At 43.2% G+C, this 23,153-nt stretch overlaps 1 protein-coding gene and 1 long non-coding RNA gene across 2 annotated transcripts in view; both read right to left on the bottom strand.

The window, feature by feature from the left end:
• LOC111220837 overlaps positions 1-23,153 on the bottom strand; it is an 80,482-nt gene that overhangs the window by 5,833 nt on the left and 51,496 nt on the right. Inside the window, exons 17-18 of the mRNA XM_022744076.1 lie at positions 3,307-3,480; positions 2,200-2,373 (exon numbers count right to left, since the gene is read on the bottom strand). Of these exons, the coding sequence (XP_022599797.1) occupies positions 2,200-2,373; positions 3,307-3,480 (348 nt within the window). The remainder of the gene's footprint in view (positions 1-2,199; positions 2,374-3,306; positions 3,481-23,153) is intronic.
• Positions 9,703-17,671, bottom strand: LOC111220876. The gene is made up of 3 exons (XR_002665068.1): positions 17,587-17,671; positions 11,719-11,998; positions 9,703-9,777 (listed from the first exon to the last, which is right to left on the bottom strand). It is a non-coding gene; the product is annotated as an uncharacterized LOC111220876 (long non-coding RNA).

The raw sequence follows: 23,153 nt of genomic DNA, 5'->3' as shown, positions 1-23,153 counted from the left end.
CAAATGGACTTTCACTCAACTGTTGCTTCCAAACAAATACTCCTCATTAGAGTATCATGTTGTCATGGTGACTGCTCTGGTGAAAGTCTCTGTGGTTGTCATCTACCGTCCACCAGGACAACTAGGTGATTTTGTGGATGAGCTAGACACTGTTGTCCTATATTCCTGACCATGGCTGTCTGCGACTCATACTAGGTGATATTAACATCCACTTAGACAATCACAGCTCTTCTGATTTCCTGTCCACGATACACTCATTTGACTTAAAACGTGTCTGCAATCCTCCAACTCACAAAGCTGGTAAAGTACTTGACCTCACCTGAAATTGTGCCACAGATTTTCTGCCAGTTAAACCGCTGCAACTCTCCAACCACTATTTCATTTGCTTCTCTGTTTGCCTCCCTGATCTACCATCCATCCCACCACCTCTGGTTTCTGCCGCAACCTCACTAACTTTTATCCCACTCACTTTTACTCAGTGCTCACTTCAGCTCTACCTTCCACTAGCACTTTTTCCTCATTCAATGAGATTCGCAGTACCACAGACACTCGGAAACTATTTTCCACTTTTAAAACCCTAACCAATCCTCCGCCACCCCCACCAGACACATACCTCTCAGCTGATATATCTTTGCCTCGTTCTTCACCGAAAAGGTTGCGGCCATCAGCTGCCAATTCTCGGAACCTCCCAGAGACAACCATTCTCTGCTGAACAAGGGTGCAAAAGACACAACTTTTCCCCATTTTCCCCTCTCAGTCAAAACGATTTGTCAAAACTCCTGACCAATAGCCCGTCCCACTACATGTACGCTAGATCCCATTCCCACAAACCTCCTCCATAGCCATATCTCCCTCCATTGTACCAGCAGTCACACATGTAGTAAATGCTTCACTGGCTCAGGTAACTTCAAAAAACCCTCACTTGACCCTGCTCATGTGGAGAACTATAGACCCGCCTCACTGCTTCCATTCCATCTAAGTGTATAGAAAGAGCAGCATTTAAAATTGTCTCAGAATTCCTATCATGGAACAATCTCCTTGATCCAAATCAGACAGGCTTTAAGAGCGGCCACTCCACTGAAAGGCCCTGTTGTCTGTGACAGAAGCCTTGAGGGCAGCTAGAAATGCAGGTCCGTCCTCAGTTCTTATCTTGCTGGACCCCTCAGCAGCTTTTGATACAGTGAACCATCCTGCTGTCTGTACTCTCCAACGTGGCCATCTTGGGCAACGCCCTTTCTTGGTTTGAATCCTATCTCACAGGGTTCTCTTGCAGTGTGTCATGGCAAGGGAAAATGTCCTTAGCCCATCTCCTCCCCATGATCCCCAAGGATCGGTACTGGGACCCCTCCTCTTTGCAATATACACCACACCTCCGTGGGCCCAATTATCCACTCACATGTCTTCTCATAGCACTGCTATGCTGACGAAACCCACCTATTCCTGTCATTCCCACCAGACGACCCCACTGTCTTTGAGCAGATCTCTGCCTGTCTCTCTGACATATCTGCATGGATAAAGTCAACTAAACCTCTCTAACACTGAACTAGGGATACAGCGATTAACTGGTTTCACTATTAACCTCCTTTTAAAACTACACGGTTATGTAATCGTAAAGGCTCAGCTACACCGAGTGGGTGTCTGTTCTCAATCAAAAATGGGACATTATGCTGGTGCAGTATTGTTCTCACTTTGGATAAAAGCATCTGCTAAATGTGTAAATATAAATGATATGCTCACACTTTAATACATTAACATGTAATGTTATTGTAAATTAGCATCACTGCAACACTATAATGAATTAATGCTAGCATAAATCTGCACATCAACAAACTCACACTGTTCATAGAAAGTAAATCAAACTTAACTAAGGTATTAAAACACCAAAACTTACAGCCGTTGCTTTCGAGGGCGTGAGAAAAGACACAGGAGAAGCTCTCACCATGCACATATCTCTGCTTCACACTACTTGTTTACTACTGTGGGTTCCCTATCCCACAATAAACAGCATGTCTTTTGCAATGCATCAAAATAAATGTGCATCATGAGTTCAATGCAAACCAATGTGATACTGTGCTTCTATAGATAATATATATCAACATGAATTATAGTAGTAATAAAGTAATGTCCATTAACCTCCTACAGACTTAAATCAGAGGGCAGAGTACTGGAGCAAGAAAACACTGAAACATGGAGTCTGACCTCAGAGTCTCCAGTTTACAGTCTGGACTCTCCAGAAAACCACATAGATCCTTCACTCCTGAATCCTGCAGGTCATTGTTAGTCAGGTCCAGGTGTCTCAGATGGGAGGGGTTGGACTTCAGAGCTGAAGCCAGAGGAGAACAGCTGATCTCTGACAACCTGCAGTGACTCAATCTGAATAAAGAACAAAAGATTTAGATAAAATCATTTTATTATCAATCAGACATGTCCTACTTAATTACCTCTTCTCTAAAATGAGTGACTTTGTCCTGTTATTGTGGATCATCATAATGTCAGCCTTCTACAGTCATCATCCAAATGCACAGATTCATCACATGCTGCTGACCTCAGTACAGTCTGTCAATATAGAATCAATACCTGATCAAACATGTTGCACTAAAAACTGACTATAATGTAGCCCCTTGGTGCCTCAGCTGGTAGAGCGTGAACCATGAAGGCTTAGCCCTAACCGTAGCATCCTGGGTTTGAATCCAACCTGTGGCCCTTCGCTGCATGTCATCCAATCTTTCTCTCTTCCTGACTTCCCTGTGTCTATTTAACTGTGGCTATCAAAATAAAGGCACTGCCAAAAAAAAACAAAAAAAAAACAACTTTTTTGACAAATTAAAATGAAGTGCTAAACTGTGGGTGGAACTAAGGCGTTTATGGTACATTAGAAATCAGAGCACCTATGGCACATAGGGCAGATGAAAACTTGAACCTGTTGCACCTGTAGGTGGTGTAGAGAATAAAAGTGGGGACAGGACACAACTCTGTGGGGAGCCTGAGGAAGACAAATGCTGCTTCACGCTTTACTCCTCTACAAGTGAAGGAGACCACAATCCATCTGACACCATTACCATCTGGATTAAACAGATGTTGCAGTTTGTCAGCCAAAACATTGGGCAGACACATGATGATCTAAACATGGTGATGGTCAAACACATTGTTTTGTAACAGAAACAGTTTATTACAGGGTTGTCTGTGATTTCTACAAAGTGTTGTTTTCATCTTTGTAGGATCGGTATGTAATACACAGTACTAAAACTAGACATACAGCATTTAATGATTGAGGTTCAACACAAAAGCATCTCAGTGAGATCTGACCTGAGTGTCTCCAGTGTACAGTGTTGACTCCTCAGTCCGGCAGAGAGCAGCTCCACTCCTGAATCCTGCAGCTTGTTGTTACTCAGGTCCAATTCTCTCAGACTAGAGGACTGGGAGCTGAGAACTGAGGACAGAGCTTCACAGCTTCTCTCTGAGAGGTTACAGCCACTCAGCCTGAAGGAGAGTTAATGATCAGGAGATTTTAATTGTGTAGAGATTTCATGTTATTTTAAAGGGAAAGGACAAAAACCAACATTAGTTATTACACTGTAAAATTTTAGATTACAATGATTTGTAGTAAGTAAATGTTGGTCATCAGTAAGAACCAGATTGTTAAGAAATCATTTTGCATGGCTGCATTCATCTGTAGAAATGAACACAGATGGATAAACACTGAAGAAACAAGTTGGACCACAACAGCAGGGCCACCTGTATTATCGCGAATGTCCTTGACTGACTGACTGACTGATCATATTTCCACCATTGGCTAGAGTTGCAGCTTCCTCATTGGCTGTTACTCTTTCCATATGATTTGGTGCAAAAAGGTTCTATTAGGGAGGTGTTTACAGCAGCAGTGTTGACAACTTAGCGCATTTATTGCAATATTTAGAGACTTTTTTCAAACAGACTGGGTATAAACCTGGTACATGACTGGACCGTGTATGGATGCCGACCAGAACATCAGGGCTACACCTTGTTACAGGCAGTCTACTGAGCTGCCTTAGTTTCGGCTGCTTGGAGGCTACTGGGAAGCAGAGGATTATTGTATGTATCATGATGAATAAAGGAAGCAGATGAATAACTACACATAAGACACACTGAGCAGAGAGAGCAGGAGAGAGGGAGGGAGAGAGAGAAGTCATAGCAAACTGCTAAAGAAACTAGCAGATCTGAATAACATGTAAACAACAGAAACATCAGCAAAAGGAAATGAGACAATACTCTTACTACAGCACAGCAATCAAAGCCCTGGTAAGAAATAAAGGGTTTCTGTCATTTGTTGTGAACTCAGCTGTATTAAAACCCTGTCTTTGTGAGCACAGAGAGGGGAAGAGAACAGATGAAACCAGCTGACACAAGACAATGATGTCAGTTGTTTACAGTAGTTCCACAACAGTTTTCAACTAAGTCCTCAATTTCGCACATTGACCATACACAGTCCAGCCACATACTTGGTGTTAACCTAGTCTTGTTTACAGTTTTTTTCAGTTGATAACACACTAAAATGAGACACAAAGCATAATTATTGAAACTGAACAATTGTAAATAACTGTAATTACAACCCAACACATCTGACACAGTTAGTATCTGCAGTTGTCAGTGCACCTACAGAACTTTGTTGGAGGCTTTAACCACTGGAATCAGCCTCAGAAGAGCCTCCTCCGAAGCAGAGGAAAAGTATTTCTTCAGGTCAAACACGTCCAGATCTTTTTCTGAAGACAGTAAGATGAAGCCCAGAGCTGACCATTGAGCAGGAGACAGTTCATCTGTGGACAGACGTCCTGATCTCAGGTACTGTTGGATCTCTTCCACTAGAGAACCATCATTCAGTTCATTCAGACAGTGGAACAGGTTGATGCTTCTCTCTGGAGACAGATTCTCACTGATCTTCATTTTGATGTAATTGACTGTTTCCTGATTGGTCTGTGACCTACTGTCTGTCTTTTTTAGCAGGTCCCGTAGTTTATCCTGATTGGTCTGCAGTGAAAGACCCAGGAGGAAGCGAAGGAACAAGTCCAGGTGACCATTTGCACTCTGTAAGGCCTTGTCAATGGCAATCCTGTGGATCTTGCGTGCAGAGGTTTTCCTCAAAAGGAGTCCCATGTTTTGAAGTGACGGTCGTGGCAAAGGCATCACATTCTTGTTTCTGTTAATGTGAGATATCTCCACATAAACAGCAGCCAAAAACTCCTGAATGCTCAGATGCACAAAGCTGAAGACCTTGTCTTTCTCTTTCCTCCCACGCTCTTTTTTAAAGATCTCTGTGAACACTCCTGAGTACACTGAGGCTGCTCTGAAATCAATGCCACTCTCTTTCAGATCTTCCCCGTAGAAGATTAGGTTGCCCTTTTCCATTTGCTGAAAAGCCAGTTTTGCTAATGACTCAATGTACTGAATGCACTTTTCTTGGCCGTACTTCTCTTTAGTCTGATCAATTTGAAACACCAGGAACTCTGTGTACATCTCAGTCAGGGTCTTGGGCAGCTCTCCTCCCTCTCTGGTCTTCAACACCTCCTCCAGAACTGTAGCAGTGATCCAGCAGAAGACTGGGATGTGGCACATGATGTGGAGGCTTCGTGATGTCTTGATGTGGGAGATGATCCTGCTGGCCTGCTTCTCACATCTGAACCTCTTATTGAGGTACTCCTCTTTCTGTGGGTCAGTGAACCCTCTAACCTCTGTTGTGCTGTCCACAAACCCTTGAGGGATCTGATTGGCTGCTGCAGGTCGCGTGGTTATCCAGACACGAGCAGAGCGTAGCAGTTTCCCATTGATGAGTCTCCTCAGCAGAACATCTGCTTTAGTTGACAGTGTTACATCAATAGAGCCAACATCCTCGGCATTAAGGTCCAGATGAAGGCGGCTCTCATCCAGTCCATCAAACACAAACAGCAGTTTGAATTTGCTCTTGTCAAAGTTCGTGTTTCCTGACGACTGTAGAGTTGTAAAGATGTAATTAAGAGCTTCCTCTTTGATGTCCATAGTTTCTGGTATACATTCATGAATTAGTTCTGCCAAACAAAACTCTTTTCCCTTCAGTGAATTCAGCCGACGGAAAGTGAAGGGGAAAAGGAGATGCACATCTTGATTGGTTCTTTTTTCAGCCCAGTCCAACACAAACTTGTGCACAAAGAATGTTTTTCCAATTCCTGCAACTCCATTGGTCAGCACTGTTCTCATGGGTCTGTATTTTCCAGAAGGGTGTTTGAACATGTCACTGGGTTTAATTGGTTTCTCTGTTTCTGCTGGCTTCCCTGCCTTCTCGATCAGTCTGACCTCATGCTGAGTGTTGATGTGTACGTCAGCCCCGACTGTGATGTACAGCTCTGTGTAGATATCAACTAGAAACTGTTTATCTTCTGCCCACCCTTCTTGCAGACACACAAACTTGTCCTGGAAATTAGACTGAAGCATCTGTTGGTAATATTTGATGGGGGGTGTCTCTGGTACAGGAACCATTACATCTGTGTCAAACAAGAAGAGAAACATTCAAAGTGTGAGGTATATGTCTACAGATGCCTCTTTCCTTGCTTCTAGATGAAGTAAACACAAGATTTGGTTGTAAAGTAAAGTAATTGTCCCCCTAAAAATAATCTGCAACACAACACAACCTTAAAAACTAATGCTCATGGTGTGAAGATGTTTGCAGCATTTAATTAAGCAAAGATTATAACTTTAGGCAAAGTAAGTTGTCTGTGGAAACTATTCCAGTATTCATATTCTAATACTGAGGTGTAGAAGTGGTTGCAGCATGCAGCCACTTCTATTGTTTCCAGTGTAAGAAGGACCTGCAGCAGCAAGGACAGAGAGGACTGCTGTCCTTCTCACACTCTACGTGTACAGCTGTTTGCTGCTGCCATTTGAATTGACGAGTGTTGAAACTTTCCAGCTGGTCATTACAGTTTAGCATGTAACTATGGTAACTGCTGAAGCCACAGGTAAGACAGCAAGAGCAGCAGGAGTTGGAGGAAAACGGACTTGGAGGATCATCAGCTTTTAAAGTTAATCAATATGGACCAATATGTAATGTTAATAATTTTTATTTCCTCATTTGATTCTGTTTCTAAAATGAGGGTATAATTTTGAAGTGAAAGCAGAAAGCTGGTTATGAGTTGACATTTAGAGCTTGCAACAAGAAGTTTGTAATTCTACTTTTAAAATTAAAAAACTCTGCATACCTAGGAAATGGTTTCCACAAGTTCACCTGGAGCTCCCAAACTGCAGGTAAGTCTGTTTCTCTCTGCTGCTGATTTTTCACAAAGGACCAGGCTTTAGCCTATCCATTTCAGCTGTCAATCGAGTTTAATATCATGCCCCCAAAGTTCAGTGAAGTCAGCCATGTCGTGAAGAAGGCAAGGTCTTCATCAGCTCCAGGCTTCAATGGAGTAATTCATAATCTCTATAAGAACTGGCCTAAGGGTCTAGAACAGCTATGGTACCTCATGAGAACTGCTTGGAAAAAACAATGTATTCATCTAAGTGGCAAAGAGTGGTAGTGATCTTCATTCGCAAGGAAGCAAACTCTTAAGACATCGGCCACTTCAGCAGCATTACACTGCATAATGTTGAAAGGAAAATCTTCTTCTCTGTACTGGATAGAAAGATGACTAGCTACTTGACTGAGATTAGCTACATTGATGCCAGCTGCCAGAAGGCAGGAGTACCAGGCTTCCCAGTGTGCATGGATAACCCTGGGTCAACCTCTTTTCACCACCAGGTGGCAGCAGCTAGCGGTAGGAATCACTGCTGGAAGCGGTGTAAAAATGAGGTGAGACGGCAAATCTCTAGATCATACAACACGTTCCACACAAGTATGTCATGCAGGAAGTGTCTAAGGTCTAACACATTAACATGTGCGCCAAAATGAAAACCAAGATGTTCCACAGCCGCTAAAAACACACATCCGGTGTGTTCCTGGCCTTACATGAATGATGTCACCAGCCTCCTTCAGACATCAGTGTTCACATCCTGACAGCTAAAGAGAGTGTCCTGGCTTGCTTTGGTTCCACTCTGACATGGGCCTCTGTGGAAAGAAGACCTTGCAGCTGCCACTGCAATCCATCACTTTAGGCTACAAACAGGAAAAGACCAGTTTGGTTCTTAAACTGAGAGCATCCACACATCAGTCAGTGAGGAATACAATCGCCAAGGTATCTATTGGCCAGAAGTGAAAAGCCCAAACTGAGGAAGACCATGAAATTGGTGGGCTGCAGAACCAAGAACTTAATCGGCAGGGACCAGGCAGGAAAGACAGTGCCATGTTTTTAGTCCAAGGCCAAACAGAAAGAGAGAAAGGTGATGGTGGCAGAACTGACAAGGATGGCGGAAGGGAGCTACAAGATCAAGGCTGTTTCAGAGGGCTGACAACGAAGCTAGACAGTCTGGGATGAGGTTGTCAACTGGAAGATCAGCTGGTCATACTGGTGGAAGATTCCACAAGCGAGGCTCAGCTCCCTCATCAGGGCATCCTACAACCACTTGCCTGTCCGAGGAACCTGCACCAGTGGTTCGGCAATGAGCAATGCTGCTTGCTCTGCAAAGCTGCCAATACAAGCCTCCAGCATATCCTGTCAGGCTGAAAGAGCGTGCTTTCACAAGGGTGCTAAAGACAGCAATATGACCAGGTGCTAAAGATAGCTGAGGTGCTGGAGGGGTGCAGACAGGAAAGCAGAGGATGTTCAACACCAGTGTAACACTACATCCATTTTGTCAAAATCTCTAGGTATGTTAATAAGAGGCAGGAGGCCAATAAACCCAACCACAAACTCCAACCGGGAGTTGACTATGAGAGCCAATCTCGGCAGGCAGCTCTATTTCCCCAGCAAGATTACCACTGCATCTCTCCACCCTGACATAGTAGTGTGGTCCACCAAGGCAAAAGTAGTACTCCTTATCAAACGCACAATACCATGGGATTAAAGGATGGAGGCTGCCTTTGAAATAAAGAAGTCTAAGTACTAAGATCTTGTTGCTGAGTGCAGGGAGGCCGGTAGGAGCACTACCATCTACTCATTGCAGGTGGATACTGAGGTTGTATGGGAATGTCAACCACATGACAGGTTAAGAGATGCAGTGACAGGAGTAGAGCTGAAGAATGCAATAAAAGATCTGAAAATGGAGGTGAAGAAAGGCAGTTTTTGCCTGTTGCTGAGGAGGAAGGAGAAGTTTTGGGGAAAGAATATCTAACCCAGACAGCAGCTGCAGGGGTAGAAGGGAGACGTACCTGTCACTGCTTTGCCATCAGGAGATGTTCCTGGATTAAAGGAGTGACTGGGGATTCGTGCCTAATGACCCTGCAACTGACCCATGGGCACAGGAGGAGGTGTGACAGGCAGCAATGCCCAGCAGGTTACACCCGCTACCTCTAAGCTTACATCGATGGCAGTGAAACAACTGAGAACTACCACTCATAGAATCCCCACTGTACTTCACTGGGGTATGGTGTGGGGGAAGGTAACCTTGAAACAAAGTTGTCTAGGTTTCTGCTGTAATGTTAAACAACCCCTCAGACCATCACTGGAGCCCCACCTGCTGAGCTGTTCATGAACTGGAGGATAAGCACCCAGTTGGACTCACTAAACTTACTAAAACATAATTTTTTAAACTAAAAAACTACATTTTACCTTTCAGGTTTTCCATACCTACCAGAGAACACAGCAGCTTTACCTTCAGTCTGAGGAAGAGGAGCCCGAGTCTGAGAGGAGGAAAGTCCTCTGTTCTCTGAAGTCTCCCCAACATCACTGACAACCACTGACAGAGAGAGAGAGAGAGAGAGAGAGAGAGAGATAGATTATGTGTCTCCACTCATTAATGCTATTATTGATTTATTATTTATCATTAGGTTAATCTGTATGCAGACATTTCTTAAGTTTAATGTCGCAACCTGGTTTAGTAAATGACTAGTTTTAAACCAGCTGGTAGTTACTAAGAACCTAAGAGGGACTTTACATTCAAACATACTGATGGCTTTATGAATAGCTGGTCAAAAGTCCTGGTATTTATTAGCAGTGATTCTCTGACACCAAACTGCTCCTGATGATGGTTTTAAAGTGAAACTGAAATCCTGAGACTGGAGCATTGCCTCTGTCCTGTCATGACTAATCTAATATCAGCGTATTGTCTTTTCTGGAACAACTTCAACATTAATTGCCTGAGAAAATGATGTCTACTGCTGCATCCACAGCAGAAAACATGGACAGTGACACAGTTAACTTTTTGTTCACCATGGCTTTTCCTAAAATGCTGCTGACTGTTTATGGCTACTGTTCACAGGTCAGTGAGATCCATCTACAGTTTTGAATTTACAACAACACTATACAGTATGGGGTGAATACTTTTGTGAATAAAAACAGTCCATGTCTTTAGTTATTGCCTTTGACTGGAAATATTTGGTGACCATGTAACATTCATTTTGGAGAGCCTGTGATTTTGTGAACAAAATGAGTATTACAAGAACAAACATGTGAAATGTCCTGACCTGCTCAAAAACTGGATTTCAGGATCTCAAGCATCTTTCTAAGAGGATTATGTTTTATTAATGTTCATGTTTCATTAAGCATGAAAGCAGCAGGATTCATCTAGACAACACAGTAACATTACACTTGCTAACATTACTCAAACTGACAGCAAATACATAGGTACAGGTACTGAGCAGCAGAACAGCAAGTTGACACTAGGTATGTTAGTCGCCATAATCGACTATGACGAATATGAAAATAAGTTAAATAATATATTTTAAGTCAACGAATCGTTTCCCACACGTTAATTTATTCGTGGTGGCCAGTCACTATTAACTTTTTCTAGTTATCATTTATGGTCGCACTTCTTCTCTGCTCTCTCTGCTCTCCGGGAGCAGGTACACACACACACACACACACACACACACACACACACACACACGCACACACACGCACACACACACACACACACACACAAAACACTGCATGGACACAGAACCAGGTGAACCAAAGATAACTGTAGATTACTGGAGTTGACGACGACTATCTCCGAACTTTACTGTAAGTGCAATAAAAAGTAAAAGGCCAATAAGAACTTTATCCAAACACCTGTTCAACAAGCAACAAACAGAAAAGAGATATTTACATCTATTTTGTCTCCCGGTGTCTTTTACACAACAACATTACACCGGTTAAGCTAATAGTGAATTGTTATCAAACGCTAAAACGAAAGTTGACTTGTTGTAAACTGAGCAACTGGCTGAAACAAACCAGCACAATCAATTCACATCCTGTCCTGAATTTATTCTTTTTATAAAAGAACCAGTAATAGTCTGAGCGGGATCAATAAGGATATAGATAAGATAAAGCTGATAAAGACTCATAAAGTCATAAAGTGGTTGCTGCTGCCTGAGAATTTACACTGAATAAGTGTTAGAGAAAATATTTTGGCCTGAATCTGAGCTTAGTGACCATGTCAGAGTGTCAGTTAGATTTTCTGGAGGAAAATTAATTGTTTAGATTAAAGTCAATAAATTAATCGTTGTTAAGATAGTTGTTAGTGGTGGCCCTACAGATTATCACCTGGATTGAAATATGGTAAATAAAGAAATGTTCAATTTATGTCAAACTGTGAATTTCCAAGTCTTGCATCTGTCCACTAAGTAAGGGTCGCTTCCCCATTTTTCACCTAAAAGCACCACTGGTGTGTCTTTTTGTCTCTCTTGTGACTGACCTTCTGGTCCTGAGCCAACAGACAAACTCTGCACCAGGTCATTCCTGTTGAGCTTCTCTAAAACCTTCCTGGTCACCTCCACAGCTCCAGGAAGAGTGTACGTCTGCACCATCAGATCCACTGTCTCCCACGTGTTTTTCGTCTGCAGTTGGATTTTTTTGATGGTTGGGAAGCCTGGTGTAATGTCAGGCTGCTGCAGGAACCACTTGAATTTATTGAATTCCTCATGTCCCAGATCTTCCAGAGTGTTCAAGAGGTCCTCTGGTGTCATCACGGCTCCCTGATAAAATCAGAGAACATTGTCAGCAGTTTTGTCAAAGCTGTGTTATTGGTTCCTGCTTTTCTGATCTGTTCCTAATCACAATCAAAAAACTACACAAAAACACTGGTTCATATTGGTCAGGGTCGCATGGTTGTCACCGTCTTATTAACTGTGACTGGAGGGAGCAGTCGGTGTCCAGTAGCTGCGTGGTTAAAACACCAACCACAGGTTCCTCATTTTGATTCCTGCCACTAAGCTGAGTCAGTGCTACAGGACCTGAGAGACAGTTACTGTGAAAGATCAGTGTTTGACAGTCATATGACTTTTCTGATAATTATTAATATTTATTATTTATTAATATAAATAATATGTATATGTTCACAGATTCAGGCCTAAACATTTTCTCTAACACTTATTCAGTGTAAATTCTTTGGCAGCAGCAACCACTTTATGACTTTATGAGCCTTTATCAGCTACAAGGAGCAAAGACATTAAGAAACTCTGTCTACTAATGAACAGATACTTACACATGAAGTAATCCTTCACGTTTGTGACTGATCTCACTGTGCGCCATCAAAAATAATAATCACAAAATTACACTGGTTAAATAAGACTTAGAGTGAAGGGATTCCTGACAGAGAAGCAGCGCGACCATAAATAATAAACAGAAAATAAATATATGATAGTTAATAGTGACTGGCCGCCACAAATAAATCAATGTATGGGAAAAGATTTGTCGATTTAAAATATTGATATTGACGCATTTTCATATTCGATATCGTTAATTATCTCCTCCTTGAACCGTCACCTTACCGTGGTGGAGGAGTTTGAGAGCCCTAATGACCCTAGGAGCTATGTTGTCGGGGGCATTTTGCCTCTGGTAGGGTCTCCCAAGGCAGATTGGTCCCAGGTGAAGGGCCAGACGAAGAACGGTTCAGAAGATCCTAATGATGAGAAATATCAAGAACCCGAGTACCCGGCCCGGAGGGACACCGGGGCCCCGCCCTGGAGCCAGGCCTGGGGTTGGGGCCCGGCCGGCTACATGGGTTCGTCTCCCAGTGGGCTCACCACCTGCAGGAAGAGTCAGCAGGATCCGGTGCAGTGTGGATTGGGCAGCAGACCAAGGCGGGGGCCTTGGCGGTCCGATCCAGACCCGGCAGGCCCAAACGGGTTGTGAGGGTCTGCTGGGAAAGCCTGGCGGAAGAACCCGTCAAGACGATTTTCAACGCACACCTCCGGCAGAGTTTCGATCGCATCCCGAGGGCGGTGGGGGACATTGAGTCCGAATGGGCCTTGTTCCGCTCTGCTATTGTTGAGGCGGCTGTTGCAAGCTGCGGCCGCAAGGTAGCTGGGGCCAGTCGTGGGGCCCCGTACCCGCTGGTGGACACCAGGGGCGGGGGACGCCGTCAGGCTGAAGAAGGAGGCCTACAGGGCGTGATTGGCCTGTGGGTCTCCGAAATCAGCTGACTGGTACCGGCAGGCCAAACGGAGTGCAGCCGCAGCAGTTGCTGAGGCAAAAATTCGGGCGTGGGAGGAGTTCGGTGAGACAAAGGAGGAAGACTATCGATCAGCTCCAAAAAGGTTCTGGCAAACCGTCCGGCGCCTCAGGGGAGGAAGGCGGCAACTCGCTCACACCGTTTACAGTGGGGGCGGGGAACTGCTGACGTCAACTGAGGATATAGTCGGACGTTGGAAGGAATACTTTGAGGAGCTCCTCAATCCCACCAACACGTATTCCGTGGAGGAAACAGAGCCAAGAGACCTGGGGATGGATGATCTAATCTCCGGGGCAGAAGTCGTGAAACAACTGCGCGGTGGCAGAGCCCCGGGGGTTGATGAGATCCACCCTGGGTATCTCAAGGCTCTGGATGTTGTAGGACTGTCTTGGTTGACACGCCTCTGTAACATTGCGTGGACATCGGGGGCAGTGCCTCTGGAGTGGCAAACCGGGGTGGTGGTCCCCATCTTTAAGAAGGGTGACCAGAGGGTGTGTTCCAACTACCGTGGAATTACACTCCTCAGCCTCCCTGGTAAGGTCTATGCCAGGGTACTGGAAAAGAGGGTCCGGTCGATAGTTGAACCTCAGATCGAGGAGGAGCAATGTGGTTTTCGTCCTGGGCGTGGAACTGTGGACCAGCTCTTTACCCTCGCTAGGGTGCTGGAGGGAGCATGGGAGTTTGCCAATCCAGTCCACATGTGTTTTGTGGATTTGGAGAAGGCTTACGACCGTGTTCCCAGGGGCTCCCTGTGGGGGGCACTCCGGGAGTATGGGGTGGATGGCCCCTTGTTAGTGGCCATTAAGTCCCTGTACCAAAGGAGTGTGAGTCTGGTTCGCGTAGCCGGCAGTAAGTCGGACCTGTTCCCGGTGAGGGTTGGACTCCGCTAGGGCTGCCCTTTGTCACCAGTTCTGTTCATAACTTTTATGGACAGAATTTCTAGGCGCAGCCGGGTGGTGGACGGGTTTGGGTTCGGTGGCGGGAGGATCTTGTTTCTGCTTTTTGCGGATGATGTGGTCCTCCTAGCTTCATCGAGCGCTGACCGTCAGCTCTCGCTTGGGCGGTTTGCGGCCGAGTGTGAAGCGGCTGGGATGAAGATCAGCACCTCCAAGTCTGAGGCCATGGTTCTCAGCCGGAAACCAGTGGATTGCCCGCTCCGGGTCGGGGGGAGAGGGTCTGCCTCAGGTGGAGGAGTTTAAGTATCTTGGGATCTTGTTCACGAGTGAGGGTAGGATGGAGCGGGAGATCGACATGCGGATTGGGGCGGCGCCGTTGTGGGGAAGAGGGAGCTAAGCCGGAAGGCGAAGCTCTCGATTTTCCGGGCGATCTACGTTCCAATCCTCACTTATGGTCATGAGCTTTGGGTAATGACTGAAAGAACGAGATCGCGAATACAAGCGGCCGAAATGAGTTTCCTCCGCAGGGTGGCCGGGCTCAGCCTTACAGATAGGCTGAGGAGCTCGGTCATCCAGGAGGGACTCGGAGTACAGCCGCTGCTCCTCCATGTCGAGAGGAGCCAGTTGAGGTGGTTCGGGCATCTGGTGAGGATGCCTCCTGGACGCCTCCCCGGAAGGGTGTTTCGGGCATGTCCCACCGGGAGGAGGCCTCGGGGCCGACCAAGGACACGCTGGAGGGATTATATCTCGCAGCTGGCCTTGGTACGCCTCGGGATTCTCCCGGAGGAGCTGGTGGAAGTGGCTGGGGAGAGGGCTGTCTGGACCTCTTTGCTGCGGCTGCTGCCCCCACGACCCGGATAAGCGGGAGACGACGAACGAACGAACGAACGAACGAACGAACGAACGATATCATTAAGTATGGGAACTAAAAATATTCAAACTAAAGTGTACACTTGATATTGTCTTTCCTTCTGGGAACATGTTTTAAAGTTGCTAAAACACTTTTTTTGTTGACAGCAGCTTCTGTGCCGGTGCTTCTGCTTCTTCTCTAAACTGGGAGCGCTGATCTGAATCTGCTTCAGGTAATACATTGACTATAGATACAGGAAGTACCTCACACAACCCCACATCAAATAGCCCCAACTATCACTTTAACAATGCAGTACTGCATTTGAAGAGACAATGCATTATTATCCAACTCTCTCAACAAAGCCCAATACACATTAGAAACCACTGCTCCGAACCAGAGAGAAAGGATGAACCTTGAACCTTTGCAGGCAAAACAACCTAACAAGCATGTCGATTTTAGCAACTGAACCAAACAAGCTAACCAATTCCACATTGTTCAACCGTTTAAAGGAAGTTAGGAAGAAAGCAAAATTCATCTATAAAACTAATATAAATGACCACAGTTATCAGCCTGCAGTAACTAATATTTACATTTGAAGGATAATGTAACTTAACATTATTCTGAGGTTCAGACACCTAGGTTGTGATGTCATCCAACCTGCATGTGCTACCATGTGACGTGACTTGGGGCTGTGTTAACAGCGTTTCCACAATATAACTTCCGTCCATGAACTATGACCCTGAACATAACATAGCCCTTTGATGGCAGTGTTATCTGTTATGGGGAGCTCTGATAGATATCCTAGTGGTAAAGGAAAATAGGATAATGCTGAAATAATCTTTCAGGTCCACACAAGTTTTCCAAGACATTTTACTTTCTCTCTCATTTTCCATGTGTTTTCCATGACTGGAAATTTGGTCAACTGTTCCCCAGGTTTTCCAGGACATGTGGGAACCCTGTGAATTGTAATAACATTGGTGATCTTTTTATGTAGTGTCACCATCAGGTCAGAATTTTTATTTGTCTACTACTTGGGTTTATGACCAAAGTACAGCCTCACAGAGCTGCTAGCATGGCTGAGGACTGGAGTATTGGTTACTAATTAACTGTGAACTGGCATTGATACTATATTTGTTATCTACATGTTTTTACTGTTAAGGAAGTCCAGACATGAGTTTGACTTAATGGACTCCTCTGATTGTACACAGGGATGCAAACACATGTATGGTGAAAAAAGAGAGAGCTACCCATATTCAAAAGAGAGCGAGCCACAACATGCCACACAGTCACACCTGACACATACACTACAATCATACCTCCTTTAAAAAAGTCTGCTCCATACGTCGGCCTAAGAGCTCCTCTCTTGGCAAACTTGAGCATTATACCTGTAAATTATAGATAACAGTAAGTACAGTAGTACTTTTATACGTTTTCAATATAAAATACTTCTTATGCTATGGCTTGGCTGAGTACTTAATGTATACTATTTAGAGGAGCCATTACTCACATATATTGTCTGGACTAGTCCACACAGCTTTACTTCAAATAAAATTCACCTTTTCACTTGCCAAAAAGTGACTGCAGCATTTACCTTGTCAATGAAAGGTTGTTTCAGCCTCAAAATGAATTTATTTTAACAGGTAAAAAGGAGCAGGTGACTCCAATCTGTCAAATATAATCATCAAGTGTGATATCAAGTCATATTGTGGCATTAACAACCTTTCACAAGTTAAAATAATGTTTTCACTTGTCAAAAATTGATTACAGCATCTACGTATGTGTTGTATTGGCCCTTTAAAGGTCTTTCAACAGAAAAAGGACAGGAGTAGTTACAATCTAATGCACAGAGCAGGTACAATAATGCAGAGTCATCTGGATAATTGCAGATTATTTATTTGATATATAACCCATCCCTAAATCATGTTCAATAGTCTAGTTTCCATATATTAACACCACATATTAACAAGGATATTAGACAAACCAATCTCATATAAACGTTGGGAACAACACTAGCGTAGCCTATAATTACCTAAATGTCCTTCCTGATTAAGCTATAACCTACAAACACTTCTTTGGCCACAACTATGATTATTCACTTTCAGCAATCATGAAAGTTTCACAAAGACAGAGACATGAAGTTATATGTATTTACATGTGATGACTGTTTGATCCAATTTCAACATCAACATTTTTCTCCACACAAACAAACACACTGTGGTCTCCATCAGACAGTCACTCTGACCAGCAGTGCCGTTCCACTACAACATGTCCGACAGGTAGGTTAATGTCAGCGAGGTCGACCCCTCCCTGAAACAGTCAGCAGGCAATAAGTGAACAAGAGGTAGAAATGCGTTTAACACTCACACAGAAACAGGAGCTGAAGTCTTGGTGATTGTTGATTCTCCTGCAGACTGAAAGAATTCAATCTGTGGAGTCTTCATGATCTGACGAGCAGGACCAGGAACTGATGTCTACATTTGAGGGAACAGGAAACTTTCACACTCCATTATGCAAGAGCAGAAGAACATCATTGCTTAAAAGCAAGTGGCAACGCCACCGTCACGTCAGCCATTGGTTTGTGAATTGCCGTTTTAAATAATGGATCTCCACTCAGGATCTCTGGAGCTAATGTACATTAGTTTTATTCATAACTACAGTAATTGAAAAATGTATTGAATAAATAAACCTACTTGTACTTAAAGCATGTTTTTTTTTTCAGATTTACGATATGCCTCATAATGAATATAACAGGACTCTTTGGTGAACTAGTGTTTTCAGTGTCATTAAAATTAAAATTGATAAGTTCATAAGACACATAAGGAAAGCACAAATTCTAATGTCTGTCCTTCATCGTCAGTTCTCAAGGATGGCAACATTTAATAAACATTTCTATTATTTATGTTGTTGATTACAGCAAACATAGAAATAGCCTTGTAATTAATGACAAATTCTGGCATAACATCCATAAATGTGTGAACCCTGGACTGTGTCTCACACGCGCATAAACACACACAAACTAGTACTTCCTCCTCTTTCTCTGTCCCTCCTTAGATAACACAGTCATAAATCACAAGTCATATTCCAATCATGATGAGGAGCCAGCACTTTCCTCTTTTAAACACATATCTGGAATAATACAAATGAACTATCCGACATTTCTGTAGCCTGTGTAGTATCCATCGTGTAATTTAGGTCAGTCCCAAGATTTCTATCCTATAGAATGGCTGAAATGTAACATGTAGATTTCTAGACAATAGCTTTCATGTGACCATATTGTCAGCATTCTACACACAAGGTAACAGACATTTAATTCTCACAATGGTGTTTATTATTATTATTAGTGTGTGTGTTTACTGTCGATCGGAGACAGAGGCAATAAATATCTGCAATAACTGCAGGGTCATTTGACTGGGGAGCGAATGCTGATTGTAGCCTTTCCCATTACTGACACCAGCCTGATGTTAGTGGGTCTTAACAATTTTTTTTGACCAGTGTAAAAGGGGCTATAGAGAACTATGATTATTGTGTGTTTATCCTTTGGATTTTTCTGTGTTGGTTCTTTGTAGTTTGGTTTTGATTGTAGATGTCTGGGGAACATTGTAATATTAAAACTAGCAGCCATTCTCACACTAGTTCCTTTGCTGCAATATAACAGCAAATTAGGTGATCAGCAATGTCAGCCATAAATATTAATTGCTATCTATGCAGCACTACTACAACAAAAGTTATAGTAGCTGTACTCTTATGCTTCAGGTTTGTCATCCATGCCAAGATTAAACATATTCTGGAAGATGCTCTGAAAACATCTTACACACATTTACCTTCATGTAACTGAGGAAGTAGATGCTCCCATTCCTCTGGATGCACATGCTTTAAAGGCATTGTTATTTGAGGCACTTTCAGCTTGCACACAAATTAATTAAATGTGGCTTTCTTCTTGAGAGATCCTTTAAGATGGTATGCAACCATAACATATTTGTCATCATCTGAAAAAAAGTAAAAGGGGGAGATTAAACAGTTGACTAGAAAGAAAGACAACTAAGTTCATTTAACTAGGGAGATAACATTAGCTTTATGTCCACCACCCAAGGGATGCCTAGCCACACAAAATTAAAATTCATTCGTTTTGCCATGATAAGGGGTTAGCATTTGCGTCTCTTAACTCCGCCGCACTGTTGTTAACTAGCTAACCTGCACGACGCGTATGGGCAGGGCACATATGCAAGCACTGTCAATGCTATGATTGGCTACGTGAAGTGAACCGTATTGTATCATTAGCTGGACACCTGACACCTGTCGCTGAGTTACATTGCAAAATGGTACAGAAAAAATATTATTGGTCTAATTAATTAGATTAGGTCTAATATTAAATATTAATTAATAAGTTTATGTTGATTTTTTTTTGCGCTGCATAGATTTGCGCTGAGAATGTGCGAGCGGTGCGCGATTGCGCAAGTGCGCAGCTTAGAGGGAACATTGATTGAGACCCCGAGGGGCTACACTGCTATGGACCCTACACAGGCTAACCCACATGGGGCATCTCTGTGGGCTTTCTGTGGGAAAAACCACAGTAGGTTGCCCACAGCAAAGCCACCTTAGGGGCCCCAAAGGGCAAAACTGCTGCCTACATGGGCTACCCACAGAATCACTAGTTAATTGAATATCTTTGGGCTTTCCATGTAACAAGAAACATTCATACTGTTAATAAAGGTTATTCCTACTGTTGATGTTTGGGCAGAAGGCTCAGGATGTATTTACGTCATTTAAGGTTATATCTAAAACATGATTCCATCATTAATGTTGGTTGGTTCTATATTTTTCATTGGCTGATTAAAACACCTGTTCACCTGCTTATTATTATTATTATTATTATTATTATTATTATTATTATCCATCAGCCAATAATGTGGCAGCATTAACTTCTGCAGATACAGGTGTGGAGCTTCAGTTCATGTTCATATCAAACATCAGAATGAGGAGAAATGTGACTCAGTGACTTTGACTGTGACATGATTGTTGGTCTGAGTGTTTCTCAAACTGCTGATCTCCTGGATCTTCACACTCAGTCTCTAGAGTTTTTACTCAGAATTGAGTAACAACAAAAGCATCCAATTAGCAGCAGCTCTGTGTTGATGAGAGAGGTCAGAGGTCAGAGGAGACTGGACAGACTGGTTGGAGCTGACAGAAAGACTACAGTCACTCAGATAACCACTCTTTACAATTCTGCTGAGCAGAGAAGCTTCAGAGTGAAAAACACATCCAACCTTCAACAGCTGAGACCACGTCAGGTTCCACTTCCTGTCGCCCAGACCAGAAACCTGAGGCTGCAGTGGACACAGACTCACCAACACTGGACAGTTGAAGACCTGGTCTGATGGATCTGGATTTGTGCTGAGGCAGCAGATGGTAGAGTCAGAGTCTGAATCCATGGACCAACCTGCCTGGTGTCAACAGTCCAGGCTGGTGGTGGTGGTGTGATGGTGTGGGGAATGTTCTCTTCTTAATACCAATCAATCATGGTCTGAATGTCTCAGTCTGTCTGAGTATTGTTGCTGAACATGTTCATCCTTCATGACCACAGTTCACCATCTTCTAATGGCTCCTTCCAGCAGGATCATGCTCCATGTCACAAAGCTAAAGTCAGACAGACAAGTAATGTCAATGTCTATTGGACAGATTAACATAAAACTTCCTAAACATTCATTGTTATCCAGACAATGAACCAGACTGACTGGTGATCCTCTGAATCTTTCCACCATAAGATTCACAATTTTAGTTTAAAAAAAAATCTGGTTTATTATATTTTGCAGTTTTTCCAACATGACACAAACAATTGCACACTGTCATCCCCTCCTTCCCTCTCTACCCCATAGCAGAGATAAACAGGAAGAAGCGTTGGCATTAACAGACCATCAAATACAAAATAGGTAAGGGGAAAGTTCAAAGAGTACAGACATGCAGGATTATGTAAGATCCCTGTATGTCACATGTCACACCAATGGTCAGATCAAACACAAAACTGTGTAATGATGAGGTGTATAGAGTTTCAACACCATTGGGCAAAAGCTGAATTTGACAGCAGGTAAGTCTGTTGTGCTGCTGACAGGACCTTAACTCTATTCCCATTTTTAATTTTTTGTGACATGTCTTGACAACTATTAGCTGGACTGTCATGAAATTTGTTGCAGATATCCATGGTGTCCAGACAATTTGTCCTGATGTGATCCTCTGACTTCTTCCGTAGCAAAGTTCAAACTTTTTATTTAACCTGTGAAATATCACGACACCTGCTGGATGGACTGACACCAAAGTGATCCAGTGACTTTTCATCACCCTGAGGTTAACACTTGTGGTCCAGACTGAAAAATCTCAGCAACTGTTAGTTGAATTGTGATGAAATGTGCTTCAGACATTCATGTTCCCCTCAGGATGAATCCTGCTAACTTTGGCCTCTGCCTTTTCATCTAGTGCCATCATCAGGTCAACATTTTAATTTGTCCAGTACTTTTTTCGCATCACTTCCGGTAAGAGGCCATCTCCCTTTTCACCACAGCGTGTGTGCCGCTGTGTGTGCTGCTTCGTGCCGCTCCTATGTGCTCCCGTTTGGCTGTGGTAAGTGTCCTCTCTCTGCGTTGTGGTGTTTGCATTTAGACGGCTAATGCTAGTGTGGTCATAGGAAATGCTGATGTCCGGATCTGTAACTCTCGTCCTCCCTCTTGTATGAGTGTGTGTGTGTGTGTGTGCGCGCATCCACTTCTGCTGAAGGTATGTTCTGTCTCTGTTGCAACTGCATCATTTTTGGCTTAATTGAACAGTGCTAACAATATGTTTTGGTTAGGTGAAACCACAGATCGGACTGCTGCTGCTTTGTCTCGGCTCTATTTCCAGCTTGTTTCCCGCTTTGCCTGCTTTGCTGCTGCTCTGCTGCTTTACCTGCTGCTTGGGTGGCGTTTTGACTGTTTGCATCTCTCGACGGACCTTTAAAGCTATTGGCTTTCCAAAATAAGACTTTTTGCTGCAGTCTACCTGAAGCAGTCAGGTTTCCACAATATCTCTGCATGGCATTGCTACACATGCTTGGACTGAGCTTGATTTCCCCTCTTAATGATTTAATTGTATGAGTGTGAGGTGTGGGTTGTATAAATTGAATTTGGATTAATTACTTAGGTTATTAATTTCTATTTCTTTTCTTTGGGTTCCTTTGATTAGTGTCAACCTGATTTCCTTTGTTTTTCTTGTGTTAAATGATATTTTGAATTGTGTATTTTCTTTGAATTAGTTATTTTGCTTTGATTTCTATTGGGCAGTTATCATTTGGATATTTAAAAGGTTTTTAGTTCTATTGTACATCTCTGTTTTCTAGGTTTAACCTGCCCATTAATTGTTTATTTATTTTGTTTGAGTTGCAACTCCCCTAATTATATTTTATTCCTGTTTCAGTTGTCGGAGGCCAGTGGTGGTGGCGGTGTCGGTGACTGGTGGTGGTGTCCCCTCGTTTGATGTGCTGTGCTCCCTGGTGTTGGTTACTTTAAAGCGTGTGTGTGGATGATTTATTTCTATTTATTTATTATTTATTTATTTTGGGTGAACCACTCCCCGTTCACTAACACTTGTCCACCTGGTAAGCCTCTGCTCCTGATTAGTTTCCCTTCCCCTTGTGTGAATGATTTTGATTATTATTTATTTTAACTGATTGTAATAAAAGATATATTTTCATACCTTGAAGCACGTCTCTTGCCAAGTGAATAGAACGAACCTGTGTGTCTAGTATTTAGAACCAAAATTCTCTGGGTGAAATTCCCAGGGTGGCGTTGTCATGCAACAGTGTAAATTTCTCTCAACCATATTTGACGTCCGTTAGTATAATTATTCACCCTACCTTTGCCAGATCAAGTATCTTTCTTAGTGGTTTCTCTGGTTTTCTAGTTCTG

This window comes from Seriola dumerili, unplaced genomic scaffold, assembly GCF_002260705.1.
Source record: "Seriola dumerili isolate Sdu_G_001 unplaced genomic scaffold, Sdu_1.0 BDQW01000078.1, whole genome shotgun sequence".
In the NCBI taxonomy this organism is placed as follows: domain Eukaryota; kingdom Metazoa; phylum Chordata; class Actinopteri; order Carangiformes; family Carangidae; genus Seriola; species Seriola dumerili.
This window is presented reverse-complemented; position numbering and strand designations above follow the sequence as displayed.